Below are 15,919 nucleotides of genomic sequence, written 5' to 3' on the forward strand. Positions count from 1 at the left end.
CTACAAAATGTCAGTTATGAAAAGCAACAAAAAATGTCATAAAAAAACAATCAAATACAATGCATGATTCTTTCTTGAGCGGATCCCTTTTGCCCTTAAAAAGTTATGAAAGGGGCTTCCTTGGTGGCGCAGTGGTTGAGAGTCCGCCTGCTGATGCAGGGGACGCGGGTTCGTGCCCCGGTCCGGGAGGATCCCACATGCCGTGGAGCGGCTGGGCCCGTGAGCCATGGCCGCTGAGCCTGCGCGTCCAGAGCCTGTGCTCCGCAACGGGAGAGGCCGCAACAGTGAGAGGCCCGTGTACCGCAAAAAAAAAAAAAAGTTAAAGATATTTTGGGTACAATGCAGACATTTGAATATGGATTCATAATACATGATGTTATTGAATGAATATTATTTCAGGTATGATGATGGTTATGTGGTTCTTCAGCAGAATGTCCTTTTTCTGAGACGTGTATGGAAGTATTTTAGGGTGAATTGTATGGTGTCTGCAAATTACTGGAAACATACATGGATTAGGTTGCTGCATTTTTTTTTTTTTTTTTTTTTTTTCCGGTACGCGGGCCTCTCACTGTTGCGGCCTCTCCCGTTGCGGAGCACAGGCTCCGGACGCGCAGGCTCAGCGGCCATGGCTCCCGGGCCCAGCTGCTCCGCGGCATGTGGGACCTTCCCGGACCGGGGCACGAACCCGCGTCCCCTGCATCGGCAGGCGCACTCTCAACCACTGCGCCACCAGGGAAGCCCGCTTGCTGCATTTTAAATCACTATTTTCCTAGGTTAGAAACATTCAAATATCAGCAAATGCCTGAGATTCAACCTAACATTTGTTGAAAGAGAAAAAAGCAAATGGGGGGCTCTACGTGAAGCATCTATAAATGTTTGCACTATTCTTTCACCTTTCTATGTGTTTGAACTTTTTCGAAATAGTTAAGAACAAACAGGTAGTCAGCGTACAAAAATGAACTCTCAGCAGATACATATTTGTTAGATTAAGTGTGCTGACAACATTCTCGCTGGCAATAATTGCCTGGAATAGTGTTTGATAGAATTAATTCTAAACTAAGATTGATTCAGAATACAGAAAAGAAGGAAAGCTTTATTTCATTGTATGAACTTTCATGTGACAAAGAACAGAAAAATAACTATAGGTAGAAATTAAGAAAAGAGCTTAGTGATGTCTTAAGGACTTTTTTTTTTTTTTTAACGTGGATGACATTTAAAGACAGATCCACTGTAGGGCTTCCCTGGTGGCGCAGTGGTTGAGAGTCCGCCTGCCAGTGCAGGGGACACGGGTTCGTGCCCCGGTCCGGGAGGATCCCACATGCCGCGGAGCGGCTGGGCCCGTGAGCCACGGCCGCTGAACCTGCGCGTCCGGAGACTGTGCTCCGCAACGGGAGAGGCAACAGCGGTGAGAGGCCCGCGTACCGCAAAAAAAAAAAAAAAAGACATCCACTGTAGGAGAAAATTTTCTTATTTTTTGTCAAGAGATCAAAAATGGCTTTTATCTAGGCATGGCCTCAACAGTCCTTGTAAGATAGGATATATCTCTAGAATTTGAAAAAGAAAGACTCTTATCCTCTTCCACCCCTCCCCTGGTTGCCATGAGGTGTCAAGTTGAGGCACATTTTACTCAGGGTTATTGGGGTTTTGTGAGCAACCATGGCAGATTGATAAGGTCATGAGATGGTAATTCCTACTCCTCTACAAAATTTCCCTAAGTGATTATAACAGCCCCTGATATTATCGTCCTTTTTTCAATCCAAACAGATCCCTAAAGAAGTGGCTGACATCTTTAACGCCCCCAGTGATGATGAAGAGTTTGTCGGTTTCCGAGATGATGTTCCCATGGAAACCCTGTCATCAGAGGAGAGCTGCTATAGTTTTGACTCACTGGAGTCAGGGAAGCAGGTATGGGTGCCTCCTTTCAAGGCAGGCGTATCCGTCTGGAAGCTTGGATCTTGGTTCGGATATTCTTTTACTTGAACATAGTCTGAGACTGGTGGTATCAGTTAATTGTCGAGCATCTTGTTTTATTAGTGTTACACCTTCATGTTTCAAGCAACTGGTGGGGGTACCTCGCTCAGTTTTGCTGTTTAAATCCTTTCTATGTACAATATATATATATATTTTTTTTCAGTAAAGGGGACCTCACATGATCAAATCCGTCTTCTTTGCCACCTCGGGGCTGCAGCCTGTGGCCAGGCTGTATTTGGAGCGCTCTCACACAGCTGGCAGGGGAGGGCTGATCCCCCAGCGATAGCGTAGGAGTGTGTGGTTACCATGAGACACATGGCCTCTGTGCTGCTGCGGTGAGGCTCTGTCCGCACCTCACTCATGGGATTGTTCTTTCTTTAATTCCTTTGATCTGTGGCAGACACAAGTTGCAGTTCTCGGAGAGGTAGATTCCTGGAGGTTTATGTTGGGATTTGGCAGGAGCATGGCCAAAGTATCCAGGCTTCCGTGGCATTTTTTTCTGAGTTCCTTTGTGGCACTCAAAATTCCTCATTCTCCCTCGACCATGGCCTCCCTAAAAGGCTGTGAGTTAAACCCACCTAGCTTCCACTGGGGAAGTAGAGGAAGGCAGACAGTTAATTATGTAAGTGAAGCCCCCGCTTGACGGCAGTGTGTGTGGTCTCCTCACCTTGTTTGATGCCTCTGCACCATTTGACACCCCGCCGCCCCCCCCCCCCCCAGCCACCTGCTTCCACTCCCCTTGGTCTCTTTTCTCTTACACCTTTTGTTCTTTGTTGTCATCCCTTCTACTTCCTGTCCCCATCTGTGGATGTTCTCCACGATTTTATCTTCAGACCTTTCCACTTAATGATCTCAGTGCCTGGCCTGGTCTCAGCCGTTGCCTCCTGGTCCTTTGTGGTTTGGGTCTTCCCTCCAGCCCCAGATATACTTCTGACAGACACTTGGATCCGTCGTCATTGCTCAAGAGAGATCTGAAACTCACCATTTTCCCTCCCTGGTTGTCTGTCTTCCCCATTTTTGTCTCCAACTTTGGAGCTCTTGACGCCTCCTGTTTCCTCACCCATCTCCTCAAGTCCCTTGCAGGAGCTGATGAATCTTCTGCCATGTTCCTCACCTCCATCCCTTCCTGTCTCTTCCCTCCTCAGCTCCCATGGTTCTCATAGTCCTTCCCGCAGGTGTGGGACTGAGCTCTGGTCGCCATCCTCCCCTGTTCAGAAATCGCCAGTCCCTCCGTTCGAATGTGGTCAGGCAGTGAGGGGCAGCCTGTTGGGTCCGGCGTGAGTGGCCCTCTGAGCGGCGCGGGACGTTGTGTGAAGCGCCAGCACGAGCCTGGCGGGCGGCAGGCCTTAAGGAACAGAGCGGCCGCTCTTGCTGCTGTGACGACTGCCCCTTCTCCTGTGCCCTCACACCTGCCCCCAGTCCAGCCCTGCTCCCGAGTCTGACCCCAGCATGCATTCCGTGGCCCGTGACAACATGCTTTTCACGCAGAGTGCCCTTAATTCACTGTCTCCCTGGGAAGGTGCAGGCGCTGTTATTATTCCTGTTTCACGGGTGATGAAACTGAAGTGTGGGGAGGTGAAGTGACTTGGTCTGAGGCCTCACATCTGAGAAGTGGCCGAGCTGGGATGTTCCTAATCTAGGAGCCCCACTTCTCAGCCTCGTGCCTTGCACGGTTCTGGAGACCAGAAACTGCATCCGTGCCCCCCGCCTGCACTGTTCTGCCCCCCGTGCACACTGGTCCAGGCTCTTCATCCTGCCTCTGTGCGCTCTCAGCATCTTTCTAGCCTCTAGCCCAGTTTAGATGCAGCTCAAATGATTCTGCTTCCACGAAGTCTTACTGGATTTTCTTTCTTTCTGTGCGCCGTGTTGCATGTGTCTCCCTTACAACACTGATCCTCGCCATGGGGACCTGTGGACTTGTCCAGCTCCCTTACTAAATGACAGGCTCCTTGATGGAAGGGGCCTCGTACTTGAATGGTGCTTTCCAGCTTCCCCGGCTTGGGCTGCTTCCTTGGGTTGTCCCTTTCCTCTTGTTTCATACATCCAGTGCCCATGGGTGAAGGAGCACCCGTGGGGTGGAACTGAGGTGGGATACTTGTCCGACTGGTTCAGCCACCATGACTTCCAGTCTGTTTCTTCACATCCCATGAGCTTCAAAATAAAAAAAAAAGTCACCACTCTGTTAGCTTCTCTTCTGATCTGTTATTTGCTTATGTTCTTTTTTTTTTAAATTTTTTTTTGTGGCACGCGGGCCTCTCACTGCTGTGGCCTCTCCCGTTGCGGAGCACAGGCTCCGGACGCGCAGGCTTAGCGGCCATGGCTCACGGGCCCAGCCGTTCCGCGGCACGTGGGATCTTCCCGGACCGGGGCACGAACCCGTGTCCCCTGCACCGGCAGGCGGACCCTCAAACACTGCACCACCAGGGAAGCCCTGCTTATGTTCTTGATCACGGTAGATGCAGGTCACCAAAGCCCACAACATACTGTCTAGTAGTGATTTTAAAGGATAACGGCCAGATTTCGGAGAACAAAGAGCTGTGTGAGGCTTATAACCAGGGACACAGGAGACTGTGGAGTGGATGTTCGCTTTGTTACAGACCCCATTAAAGATGGTTTTTACACCCTGTGAAATCAGGAGAATAAAAGCATGGGCCTTGGTCTAGGGCTGCAGCTGACTTGTTTTCTCTATCAGAACTGGCCACCAGAGATACTGATCTCTCCCAGGCTGACGGCTGCCTGTGACACCAGCTCAAAGCACAGAAAGAGCCAGAGGACTGGCAGGTTGGAACCTGCTGTTCCAAGGCATGACCTGTTCGGGCTCCAGCCAGGGACTTCGGGTCGATGATGAAGTGTGCACATGGGCCCCACTGCCCTGCAGCAGCCTGCAGGGGCTGGCCCAGGGCTCTTGAGCCAGATGTTTCCTGCCCTCGGAGGTGGTGGGTTTCCTTGGGAGCCAACCGCGCACCATTCTTCACGACAGACCCTGGCCTGCTGCTTCCCCACCTGGACCCCACACACTGCGGATCCATTTTAACCCGCCGAGAGAAGCCGCGTGAACTTGTACGTAGTGTGTGCAGCAGTGCCGGCGCTGGTCTCCCTGAAGCACAATTTGAATTTCACTTTAAAGAAACTTCCCTTTTGTGTGTGATTTTTTTTTAAGCAGCTGCACCACAGCTATCAACAAAGGGATGAAGTAATTTACATCTGAGCACAGTCACTCCAATTACCCATAATAATTCACAGGAGACATTTTTAAGCTTAAAAAAAATGCCGGATATAGGCATTTCTTTCTTTTTCCCCCGGGAAGTTTTTCTACTCGTCTGTTATGTCTGTTTTTCTCCAGAGACTGATTATCCGAGGTCGAAGAAGTATATAATTAAAGTCAGGGAAAAGGCAGGCAGGGAGATAAAGATTCTCCAGCCGCATGTGCTGTCATAAGGGGTCATACCCCTGCATCAGGGGTAGGAGGGGGGACGTCAGAGGCAGCAGGGGGCATGGACTGCAGGCCTGGCTGCCAGCTTGGAGGAGGCTGGTTTGTGGGTCTCCGTTCTGTACTGCCGTTCTTGCTTTTCCCCTCCTCTCTTTCAAGCATGCCATTTATTTTTATGAGTTCAAAAGAAAGAAAAAGTCATGACTGGAACATGTCCTTTCTGAGTCAGCCGTGTAACATCTTTCCTCGGGCTCCCTTGCTACCTGCCGGCGGTGGCTGCTTCTCACCTCCTGCGGGAGAGAGACTCCCTAGCGGGTGACGGAGCAACTGCGTTCTCGGCGGGGGGCGGGGCGGGGCGGGGTGTGGAAGCCTCCAGCCCTGTCCTGCCCGGAGGCATGCTGTCTGTGAACCAGGCATCTCCCCTGGGAGGAGCTGGCTTGGGATGGCTGTTGGAAATGAAAGCCAAGCGTGTGTGGAGGAGCCCGGGCCAGGTCTTCTCCATGTGTTTTCTGTTCTGTGTGAACGCAGATGCTCCTGATGGCCCCGCCCCGGCGGGAGAAACTGAATTCCATCAGCCCCTACCGGGGGACACCAGCTGATGGAGGCTGCGGCCATTCTGGTTTTTTGAAATTGTTCAATTTGTGGGTCTAACTTTCTGCAAACTATGGAAAATATGTATATATACGTGTGTTTTTATTGTGGTAAAACCTACATAAAATTTACCATCTTAACCATTTTTAAGTGCGGTAAGTCCCAGTGTGCTGCGTGCAAGACACTGAGAGGCGTTATTCACAGCGTCTCGAGGCCTTCACCATTATCTGTTTCCAGAATGTTTTCATCGTCTCACACAGAAACTCTGTCCCCATTAAACAGCGACTGCCCTTGCCCCCAGCCCCTGCCAGCCTCTGTTCTTCTTGCTTTCTCCATGACACATGTGTTTTTAACTTAGCAGGATGTGCGTTTCCAGTCCACAACCTTCACAGAAGAGCTAAGGAGAATTTTTAGAGAGGACAGTGACTCAGAGACGGAAGATTTTGAAGGATTTACGCAGAGTGATCTGAATGTTAACAGTGACGCAGAAGTAATGGTAATACTTATCAACGTGAGGGAGGGTGGGTTGTAATATTTTTAGTCCTGGTTCCGAATTGTATTGTTACTTGTAAGAAGCCACTTTACACATGAAAAGGTTTTACTTTTTCTTACATGTTCATCTTATAAGCCAGTTAACAAAATATAAAGATTTTACTGGTTTTTACGTGTTCATCTTATAAGCCAGTTAACAAAATATGAAGATTTTACTTTTTCTTACGTGTCCATCTTCTAAGCCACTTAGCTAAATGTAAACTCGGCTATTCTAAGGCGAATTCCTGGCCCACCAGTCCATTATGCTCTTAGAGAAAATCCAGTTGTCTTTCCTGGGTGCCTTTGGAGTCTGGGGGGATGTGTCCCAGGCGTCCCTTATTATCCTTATCAGAGAATTTATTTCAGACTTTTTTGAACCTCTTTTATCTGAAAAGAGGAGGGTCTGAGAGTAACAAGTTCCTGAAAGTCATTTTCTGTTGTGCGCCAAGTAATTAGGTTTGGAGTTGATTTGGCAGAAATTTAGCTGTGGTACAAACTTAGAGTTTTGTCTGTGCATTCTTGATTTGGATCACGACAGGCTTTTTAATGATAAAGGTGACCTGGGCTTGTCTGATTCCTAAGTGAAGTCTGCCCTCAGCCCTTTGCCATCAAGAGACTTGTTGGTTGATCTCTTTTTAGTCCATGTGTTTAGTTAGGCCAGTTGACTGCCGACCAGTATTTGAATCTCAGGGTAACTTTGAAGAACAGCCTTTGGATTTTTTTTAGGCATAAAAATGTTTTTTACTAACTGGAAAGTAGCATACATTTATCTCATAAAATCAATACACCACTTCCTTCTTTGGTATCAAGATAAGGGATAGAGCGGTTAAGCCTCATTACGTTCAGAAGCTCCCAGAGAAGCACTCGTGGCGTGGAACCTGTGTGGGTGTTTAAAGAAGCTGTAACCAGTAGCGTTGCTTTGTCCTTCACCTTTTCCTGGGGGGACTTAAGGCCTGAAAGCCTTGATGGTAGGCTGCCTTGCTTGATGGTGGTTTATTTCTGTGAATAGCAACACAGACCTGTGCCAACCTATCGGCCTCAGTCCCCCGCCCCTTGGCTTTCTTTACAGAAGTTATTTGCGTGGCAGTTCCTGTGTTCTGGCCAGCAAGGCTCCGGTTTCTAGAGATCCTTCCAAACCCTGATGGGTATCATCTACTCTTAGTGACTTGTTTATCTTCTCTTCTTTAGCTAAGTAATGTTGGGATATGCAAAGAATTTGTTTCCAGCATGCGAAAGTGAATTACCCCCAGCACCTTTTTTTTGGTTTTCTTCCAAATCTGTACATTTAGGGACATGTTACGTTGACTCTGATAGAACTCATAGCTCAGGGCAGGCCCACCTGTACATTTATTTTGAAATTCAGTGAGAAAGCAAGCCTTGTTGCCTCCTCACCCAACCTCCCGCCCACACTAGTGAGTAGTGGTGAGACCACCTTTCTGGCAATAGGGTATGACTCTACGTTGGTGTCCAGTGGTCTTGTAGCCAGACGTGAAACTGCCGCAGCCGTGGTGCTGGCTCTCAGGTCGGAGTCTCCACTGGTGACTCTTTCCGTACTTCAGTCCTTTGTAGTACGCTACTCCACGGCCTTGATAAAGAGACGGGGGCTAGACGGCGATTATGATAAATGAATAAAGCCAGTCAGGGGAGAGAACTCCTCTGAAGTTCTCCAACAGTGTCCTCTAACATAGATTCCTCTGCAGCCCACTATTTGGAATTCCAAAGCTACTAATGTGGAGAGTTCAGGATATTAAAACAAATAGGTAACTCCGTACAGTACAGTCTTATTTCTCTGCCTGGCTTTTTGTGCATTGATACATACACCAAGGTTTGGAAGTTGTCTGCTTTTTTTTTTAATTTTTTTGCGGTACGCGGGCCTCTCACTGTTGTGGCCTCTCCCGTTGCGGAGCACAGGCTCTGGACGCGCAGGCTCAGCGGCCATGGCTCACGGGCCCAGCCGCTCCGCGGCATGTGGGATCTTCCCGGACCGGGGCACGAACCCGTGTCCCCTGCATCGGCAGGCAGACTCTCAACCACTGAGCCACCAGGGAAGCCCTGTCTGCTTTTTTTTTTTCCCTCCCGCCGCTTTATTTTTAACTTGAGTCCAGCTGGAATTTGGGGGGGTGGTCACCGAGGAAGAAGCAGAGTCATTAACTGAATCCCAGGCGGCTCCTGGTGCTGTTCTCAGCTCTCCTCACAATCTGAGTCCCTGACAGAGGTGCCCAGGCTACACTGTCCAGCCTGTGGTCAAGGGAAGAGGCCAGGTGATGACCTCAATCCCAGTATTTAAACCCATCTCTGCTGTTGCTAAGAGTCCTTTGCATCTGAGATGTCCCCTTGCTGTTGCCTTCCATTCTTACTGTGTTCTCACGTGTGAAACCAAGTTATGTTTTAATGCTGGAGACCTATGCCGAGTGGAGACTGAAAACTGAGGCTGAGAGTTGCTTGAGCTGACTGAACAGGTGCCTGCAGCCGCCCTGCAGAGCTGTCTGCCTGATTGCACCCCATGGCGCTGCGGGTTACAGAAAGGGGAGGAGGCTTCCCTTGAGTGAGGACCCAGTGTATCCTGGGGATGAGGTTCCGCCACTGACCCCGAAGGCAGGTCATCTGCCTGCTCCTTGGTCACTGCACTAAAATGAAGTCAGCTCTCCTGTCCCTCTTACTCATGAGTTGTGTTCCAGCTAGTTAGGGCAGAATGGTACTTTATTTTTCACTCAGCACTCCATTTTTACCTGAGGATACCTCTGATGTCATGCACACCCTTTTCTTTATTCCCATATTCCTGGGCTCCCAGGTGTGCCAGCTTGGGCGGTCCACTGGGGAGGAGCCCACCTCATCAGCGTTTGGCTTCCAGCCTGACGCTCTGAACAGAACACAGTCTGCCGGTGGGTGTGGCTGGGCCAGAGCATGTAGCAGCCTGCTCTTTGATTTTGTTCATCTACAAAGTACTTGCGCATTTAACTGAAGAGTTCAGAGGGAACTACCAATAGGAAGGGAGAGCTTTCAACTATTCATTGTTCCCCTAAAATACTGTCAGAGGGGTTTTAAGTGTGTGTCTTTCTGAAGGTTTGTTTATAGGCACTGTCTTTGTTCTTTCTCTCATTTCATTAGCTCGTGGAGTCAGAGCTCAGTGATGACGGTAAAGCATCTTTCATGAGTGAGGAAGAGGAAGATGAAGAAGAAGAGGCTCCACCTAGAAGCAGCAGGCCGAGAAGAAGCAGTATTGGTCTTCGGGTAGCCTTTCAGTTCCCCACCAAGAAACCGGCAAAAAATGCCGGTAAGAACAGTTCTCCTGAGCCGTTGTTTTCTGGCTCGCACATACAGGACAGTAAGAGTGGAATTCTTGGAAGAAAGACAAGCTGCAGACAGAGGAAGGAAAGGGAAGATTCTGCCTCTGAGTCTGAGGACGACTCCAGGGACGAGGGCCAGGAGAGCTCAGACGCCCTGCTGAAAAGGACCATGAACATCGAGGAGAACAAAGCCATGGTAAGGCCGCGCGGCCCAAGACAGCCACTGCTGGGGCTCCCAGGGCTGCGTCCCCACAGCTGCTGCTGCTTTGGCTTCGGTCAGGAAGTGTGCTCTGGGCATTGTGGGTTCTTTCTCTTTTCTTGGACCCCAAGCGGTTATCACCTGATTAGCTCTGGTTTGGGAACAGAGACTCCCAGGACCATTTTTAGCCCCCTCCACAGTGCCATGGACTAAACGCCATTTACTGTTGATCAAGTTATGTTGCAAATATGCAGTGGTATTTTACGGAGATGAGAGGCCCTGTTCCCAGCAGAAAGAAGCAGTGTGTAAACGTGGGTGTCATGAAGCCCACTTAGAAGTTGCTTTGTGCAGGTCAGGCAGGCAGCTTTCAACCTAGATGCTGTAGTGTCAAGATATCAGCTAAAGGAAGGAAAGGGGTCTAGGTATTAAAAGGAACTGAGCAGTTCTGAAACACTTTAAAACGTTTTCACCAGAATAATTAATGGAACAAGGTGAAATCTTTGTGTATTTGGTTTTTCTGTATGTGGTCAGTAACTGTGGTTTCCTTCATAATTTTATACACAACAGAATTTAAAAAAATCATACCAATCATCATCACTTTTAGCATTTTAGTATATTTTTTTCTTTAATATTTTCTTTTTAAAAAGCATAATTTAATGATACTGTATATGCAGTCTTATTATATGTCTATTAAGTTGCTTAAGAAAATATAAAGCCTACTTTGGGGTATAATTTATCCAGAGACATATTTGTGCTCAGTTAAGAGAAATTTTTAGCGTCGTATCTCTCTGTGTCTTTAAAATAAGAACTATGAGGGCTTCCCTGGTGGTGCAGTGGTTGAGAGTCCGCCTGCCGATGCAGGGGACACGGGTTCGTGCCCCGGTCCGGGAAGATCCCACATGCCGTGGAGCGGCTGGGCCCGTGAGCCATGGCTGCTGGGCCTGCGCGTCTGGAGCCTGTGCTCTGCAATGGGAGAGGCCACAACAGTGAGAGGCCCGCGTACCGCAAAAAAAAATAAAAAAATAAAAAATAAGAATTATGTTCATGATTTTAGGATTTAGGGGTGACACCCATACCTCTGTGTAAGTCTAAAACTAAAAGGAATCCTAATGGTATGATTGGCACGTTAATGCCTGTTATTTGGTGTTCTTAGGTGTTTATTTGGGAATATTTTCAGAAATTATTGATAAGAAATTAACCAGCTTAAAGAATCAGTGTTTCGGAGCTCTGAATAACTGCCGGAATGATCTAGTTGGGCCTTTTCTGTTGTGAACATGATGAAACTTGATTCAGGTGGGCAAAATGATAGGTTCCAGGGTCACACTGAGAGTTAGTAGCCCAGTCACGATTCTAACCGCATGCTCCAGGCCTTGGACCTTCCAGGACAGTTTTCATCGTGTCTTCTTCTACCTAACGAACGGGCATAGATTTTATTCCTCTCATGCTATCAGCATCTCACCTGCGTAGATAAAAATCTTTACATGTGAGGTTAAAAAAATAACAACTGCTGAGATCTTATGTAAACTACAAGTTTCTTATGGCTGCAAACTGGAAGACTTGTGATAACGTGTTAGATGAAGTAGACGTGGCAATATTTATGCACGATCCTTTCTTTCTTCTGAACTTCAGCTTGCTCAATTATTGGCGGAATTGAACTCAATGCCAGATTTCTTCCCGCTCCGAACCCCGAACTCAGCTTCTGTAAGTGGAACTCCTTATATGTATTGATTCCAGTACTCATGCACACAGTCGGTTGCTAGATGGCTTTCATTCCAGAAAGCAGCCAGTTGTGTGTGTCTGTGCTCTCACCTGCAGAAGAAGAAAGCAGTGAGGCGGGCCTTCTCAGAGGGACAGATCACACGGCGCACCAACCCGGCCCGGAGCGCACGGCCTCCCGAGAAGTTCGCCCTGGAGAACTTCACCGTGTCGGCCGCCAAGTTCGCAGAAGAGTTTTACAGTTTCAGAAGAAGGAAGACAACAAGCGGGGTATTTTCTGACTATAATGAACCAATGCTTCTTTGTCTAAGCCAGCGGTCCTCGCACGTGAGCGTTCATCACAGCCCTCTGGGGCTCGGTGAGAGCGCTGAGGTTCTGACTCAGTAGGTCTGCAGCAGCTGAGAAGTTGCATTTCAGCCAAGTTCCCAGATGCTGTGGGTACTCCTGGGACCGCACTCGGAAAAGAACCCCGGGCCTAAGCTTGCGCTTGATCTAAGCTGTAGGCCATGAAGCGGGTCCTTCCTCTAAACCGAGCAATGGTTAGGACCCCAGCTTCATCTCCAGTGGAGGCTGTAAAGGGCTGATAACGGCAGCAGGTGGCTTCGTGGTTTTGCTTGTGGGCAAGTACAGTGATGCCTCTGGTCTTTCTGTTTAGGAATGGGGAGTTTGGAGTGCTTTCAGTCTAGAGCAAGACACTCTGGACCCTTCCTATTTGTGGCTTTGGCTGTTCAGTGTGGTTCACTTCCCCGGCCTCACAGAGCTTGCCGCAGGTGACCATTCAGTGGTCAGGGAAACCCTGAGCTTCTGGTTTATCGTCCTGTGTCACCTTGCTATCAGGGAGGCTTGGCACTAAGGATAGGAGCTCAGCAAATGACTAAAATGTATGAATGATTTCAGGGAAATAGAAGAGGGACATAGTTAACATGCATGGTCCTAGAGCTCTGAGGAGCTTAAAACTTCTATAATTTGTTTTTAACCGCCCAAGCCATCTAATGCCCAGTTCTGCTTTGGCTCGTTCTGCAGGGGAGATGCCAGGGATATCGACGACGTCGCCGTGTATCTTCTTTTCGGCCAGTGGAGGACATCACTGAAGAGGACTTGGAGAATGTGGCCATAACTGTTCGAGATAAAATCTATGATAAAGTTCTGGTAAAGTATATCTGATGAATAATTCACATGATCGTGACTTATACTGGGAGTCCCAGGCACTGGTATTTGAAATCCTGCCTTGTTTTAAACTGTATCTGGGCTTACGCGTTTGTGCCGTCTCCCCAGGGCGCAGAGGTGGGCTCCGAGTGGGAGCAGCTGTAACTGGGAAAGGGGAGACAGGTCTCGCTGGGGGATGCATTATCTGTGGGGGGAGGCAGGGGTGTAGTCTGGAAAAGCACAGTTGTAATTGTTATATTTTAAATAGTTTTTATGTTTTAAACGTTGAAAAAACTAATACGCTTTTATAACCAACAGAAATATATTTCCAATATTAACACTGTATTAACACTGTTGAAAATGTACGTATAATATATATTTTATATGACCAATAGAAACTAAAGTTTGATAGAATATCTTTGGTAGGTAGGAAATGTGTTAAGTTTTTTAGAATGGTAATGTAGAGGATGGCTTTGTGTCGTTTCGCATCCTTTTTAGATAATGGGACAGTGTCTTAAATACTGTTAAAAGGTTTTCAATTGAATCGCCAGCGTTTTAAAACCAGGAGATTTATCCTGAACGTAACCGGATTGCTAGGAACTGGGTGGGAGCCGTGCGATGCTGCCCAGGGCTTATCACTCAGTCACCTGTCACCCCTGTGGGCTCTGGTCTCTCCCATCATTTCTGTCCAGCTGATCATTTCATTTCTTCCAGGTTCCCGGCTCAGTCTCATCTGCCCTAAGAGGCTTCTCTGGCCCCAGAACTAAAAGTGCTTACAGGCTGCCAGAGAGTGCCAGTGTTTGTACCAGAGAAACAGCACTGCTCGATTCTGGGGGAGAGGCAGGGCTGCTTTGTGCACTTAGGATATCCGTGTGGCCTCATGGGCCTCCCCCTCCAAATCCCATGTTCACCACCCACCGCCTTCCGCCTCAGGGTAACACTTGCCACCAGTGTCGGCAGAAAACCATTGACACCAAGACGGTGTGTCGGAACCAGAGCTGCGGCGGGGTGCGAGGACAGTTTTGTGGGCCTTGCCTGCGGAATCGCTACGGGGAGGACGTGCGATCGGCGCTGCTGGACCCGGTAGGCACAGTGCTCGCCTTGGCCTGAGTTGTATCAGTGAGGGGAGCAAGCTGAGGACGGGGCTCCTGGGCCCTCTATCAGGTACCTGCAGCTGCAGAGCTCTGGGTTTTGTAGACCCCCCTCACCACCCTCCTTTTCATTCTGCCTCTTGAGACTGGCAGCAATGAAAAGTAGAGTTTCCTGCCCCAGATAGGACTGGAGAAGAGAGTGCGTTTCGCTTTCCAGGGTCAGAGGCAAGCTTTCTTAGAGTTAGGGTTTGTACAGGCGAGCCTGTGTCCCTTTCCTCCAGCAGCGTCCTTTACCTTGGATTTGCCGGGGCCAGGCCCAGGGGGTGGGTATACCGTGGTGTAGGGTGCTTTCTGTGCGCACCTGCACTGCTCTGAGATTTCACGTCTGTTAGTGCAGTTTATTTCAGTTGTTATTCTTTTAGCCTCCCAACACCTTGGTTCTCTCTGTAAAATGAGATAATACATAGTATGATGGTTAGTGTGTATGCCCTTGAACCTGGGCAGTCTGGCTCCAGAGTCTGTGCTCTTAACTGCTGCAAGACCTCTTATGCAGCAGTCATGGGGGTAAATAGACTGTCCCGAGTTTGCAGGTGAATGTAAACTGCTACTCAGGTTGAGTGATTTGAGAATCCCTATGCTCTCAGAAGCAGGGCCGACCTCCTGGGCGTGTGACCTGTGAAGTTGTAAGGGGCCCTGCACTTGCTCTGATACCTGAAATTCTCCAAAACTTTTTGAACATACGTCTACTAACTATGCACCTGGTCCTGTTTAAAACCAACACGCTTCAGTGTTTCTGCATGCGTGATCTGGGGTGATCAACCTTTCTGGACCTTTTTGAAACATGCCAGGGGAAGGAGACATTAGTACCTGTCACAGGGTGAAGGATTATCTGAAGAGTCTCACGTGATTAAAGATTGGTGGAGAGGCTGAGTGATCCAGGCTCAATCAGAAGCTCATCTTGCGGGGAGAGCCTGTTGATAACGGGGGCATTCCTGCTGCCATTGCTTCCCTAGGGTTGGGTGTGTCCTCCCTGCCGGGGCATCTGCAATTGCAGTTACTGTCGGAAGCGTGATGGTCGCTGTGCCACAGGCATCCTCATTCATCTGGCCAAGTTTTACGGTTATAATAACGTTAAGGAATATCTGGAGAGGTAAGCCTCACAAATCAAAAACAGAGGTTGTAATGCCCGGGTGCAGCCGGGGAGACCCTCTAGGCAGGTACGGGGTTGCCTTGTTTCAGTTGCTTCTTAGAAACCACATCGAGTGCCAGTCGTCCTGTGTCTCTTTGCATTGGGCAAGCTTGGGACTGGTGGGCAAGCTTGGGACTGGTATTTTCCCTATCGGGAAGTTCCCTCCTTTGCTAGAATTTCCCCCTGACTGCCTCCAACAGTAAAGAGTCTACAAGGCAGGCTGAGGGAAAGCTGTGAAGGCCCAAGGCAGCCCTAAGGAGAGGGGAGGCTTGGGTCCCGTGCGCTCGGACGAGGAGGCTGCTTGTAGGGACGCAGGAGTCAGGCGAGTGGCCCTGGGGGCCGGCCCGCACCACTGTGTGTGCGTGAGGAGTCGGGCCTGAGCTGGTGACAGGAGAGCCGGTTCGGGCTTGGTACTCCAGGGGATGGTTGAGCCTCTAACCTAGGATGCCGCTGTGCTCGTGCCTCCGTCCCACTAATGCGTCCCATTTTTTCTCAGCTTACAAAAGCAGCTGGTAAAAGACAACTAAGAGAAGAACCAGCCAGCTCACCATGGAGGACTCCGACAAGACATGCCATTTGTGCCTAAGATTTCTTATGGTTGTGTTTGTATACAGAAATTCTTTGTAGATCTAAATACTATTTTTTTTTAAAGATTGTTTGTTTATATACTTCAAAAGATTTCTCAGGAAGACGAGAGAGGAATCGACATACATGTATACGCAGGCCTGTTTATAGATTGAATTGTTAAAAGCATCTGCAGCTGATTTA

At 48.8% G+C, this 15,919-nt stretch overlaps 1 protein-coding gene across 6 annotated transcripts in view; it reads left to right on the forward strand.

Moving 5' to 3' along the window:
- The window catches only part of CDCA7L (cell division cycle associated 7 like), a 51,319-nt gene extending 35,534 nt beyond the window's left edge, over positions 1-15,785 (forward strand). The window contains exons 1-11 of one of the 6 annotated variants that reach the window (XM_079931172.1): positions 1,287-1,405; positions 1,765-1,905; positions 6,351-6,488; positions 9,632-9,754; positions 9,845-10,006; positions 11,639-11,710; positions 11,825-11,995; positions 12,749-12,874; positions 13,805-13,954; positions 14,976-15,112; positions 15,648-15,785. In XM_079931172.1, coding sequence (XP_079787298.1) covers positions 1,319-1,405; positions 1,765-1,905; positions 6,351-6,488; positions 9,632-9,754; positions 9,845-10,006; positions 11,639-11,710; positions 11,825-11,995; positions 12,749-12,874; positions 13,805-13,954; positions 14,976-15,112; positions 15,648-15,678 — 1,338 coding nt within the window. In that variant the 5' untranslated portion in view covers positions 1,287-1,318 and the 3' untranslated portion in view covers positions 15,679-15,785. Of the gene's footprint in view, positions 1-1,276; positions 1,406-1,764; positions 1,906-6,350; positions 6,489-9,631; positions 10,007-11,638; positions 11,711-11,824; positions 11,996-12,748; positions 12,875-13,585; positions 13,955-14,975; positions 15,113-15,647 lie in introns of those variants that run through there. The other 5 variants (XM_079931168.1, XM_079931171.1, XM_079931170.1 and 2 more) reach the window with 5 other exon arrangements.
- Positions 15,786-15,919: the final 134 nt, after the last annotated feature.

This window comes from Stenella coeruleoalba (assembly GCF_951394435.1).
Source record: "Stenella coeruleoalba genome assembly, chromosome: 9".
NCBI classification, from domain to species: domain Eukaryota; kingdom Metazoa; phylum Chordata; class Mammalia; order Artiodactyla; family Delphinidae; genus Stenella; species Stenella coeruleoalba.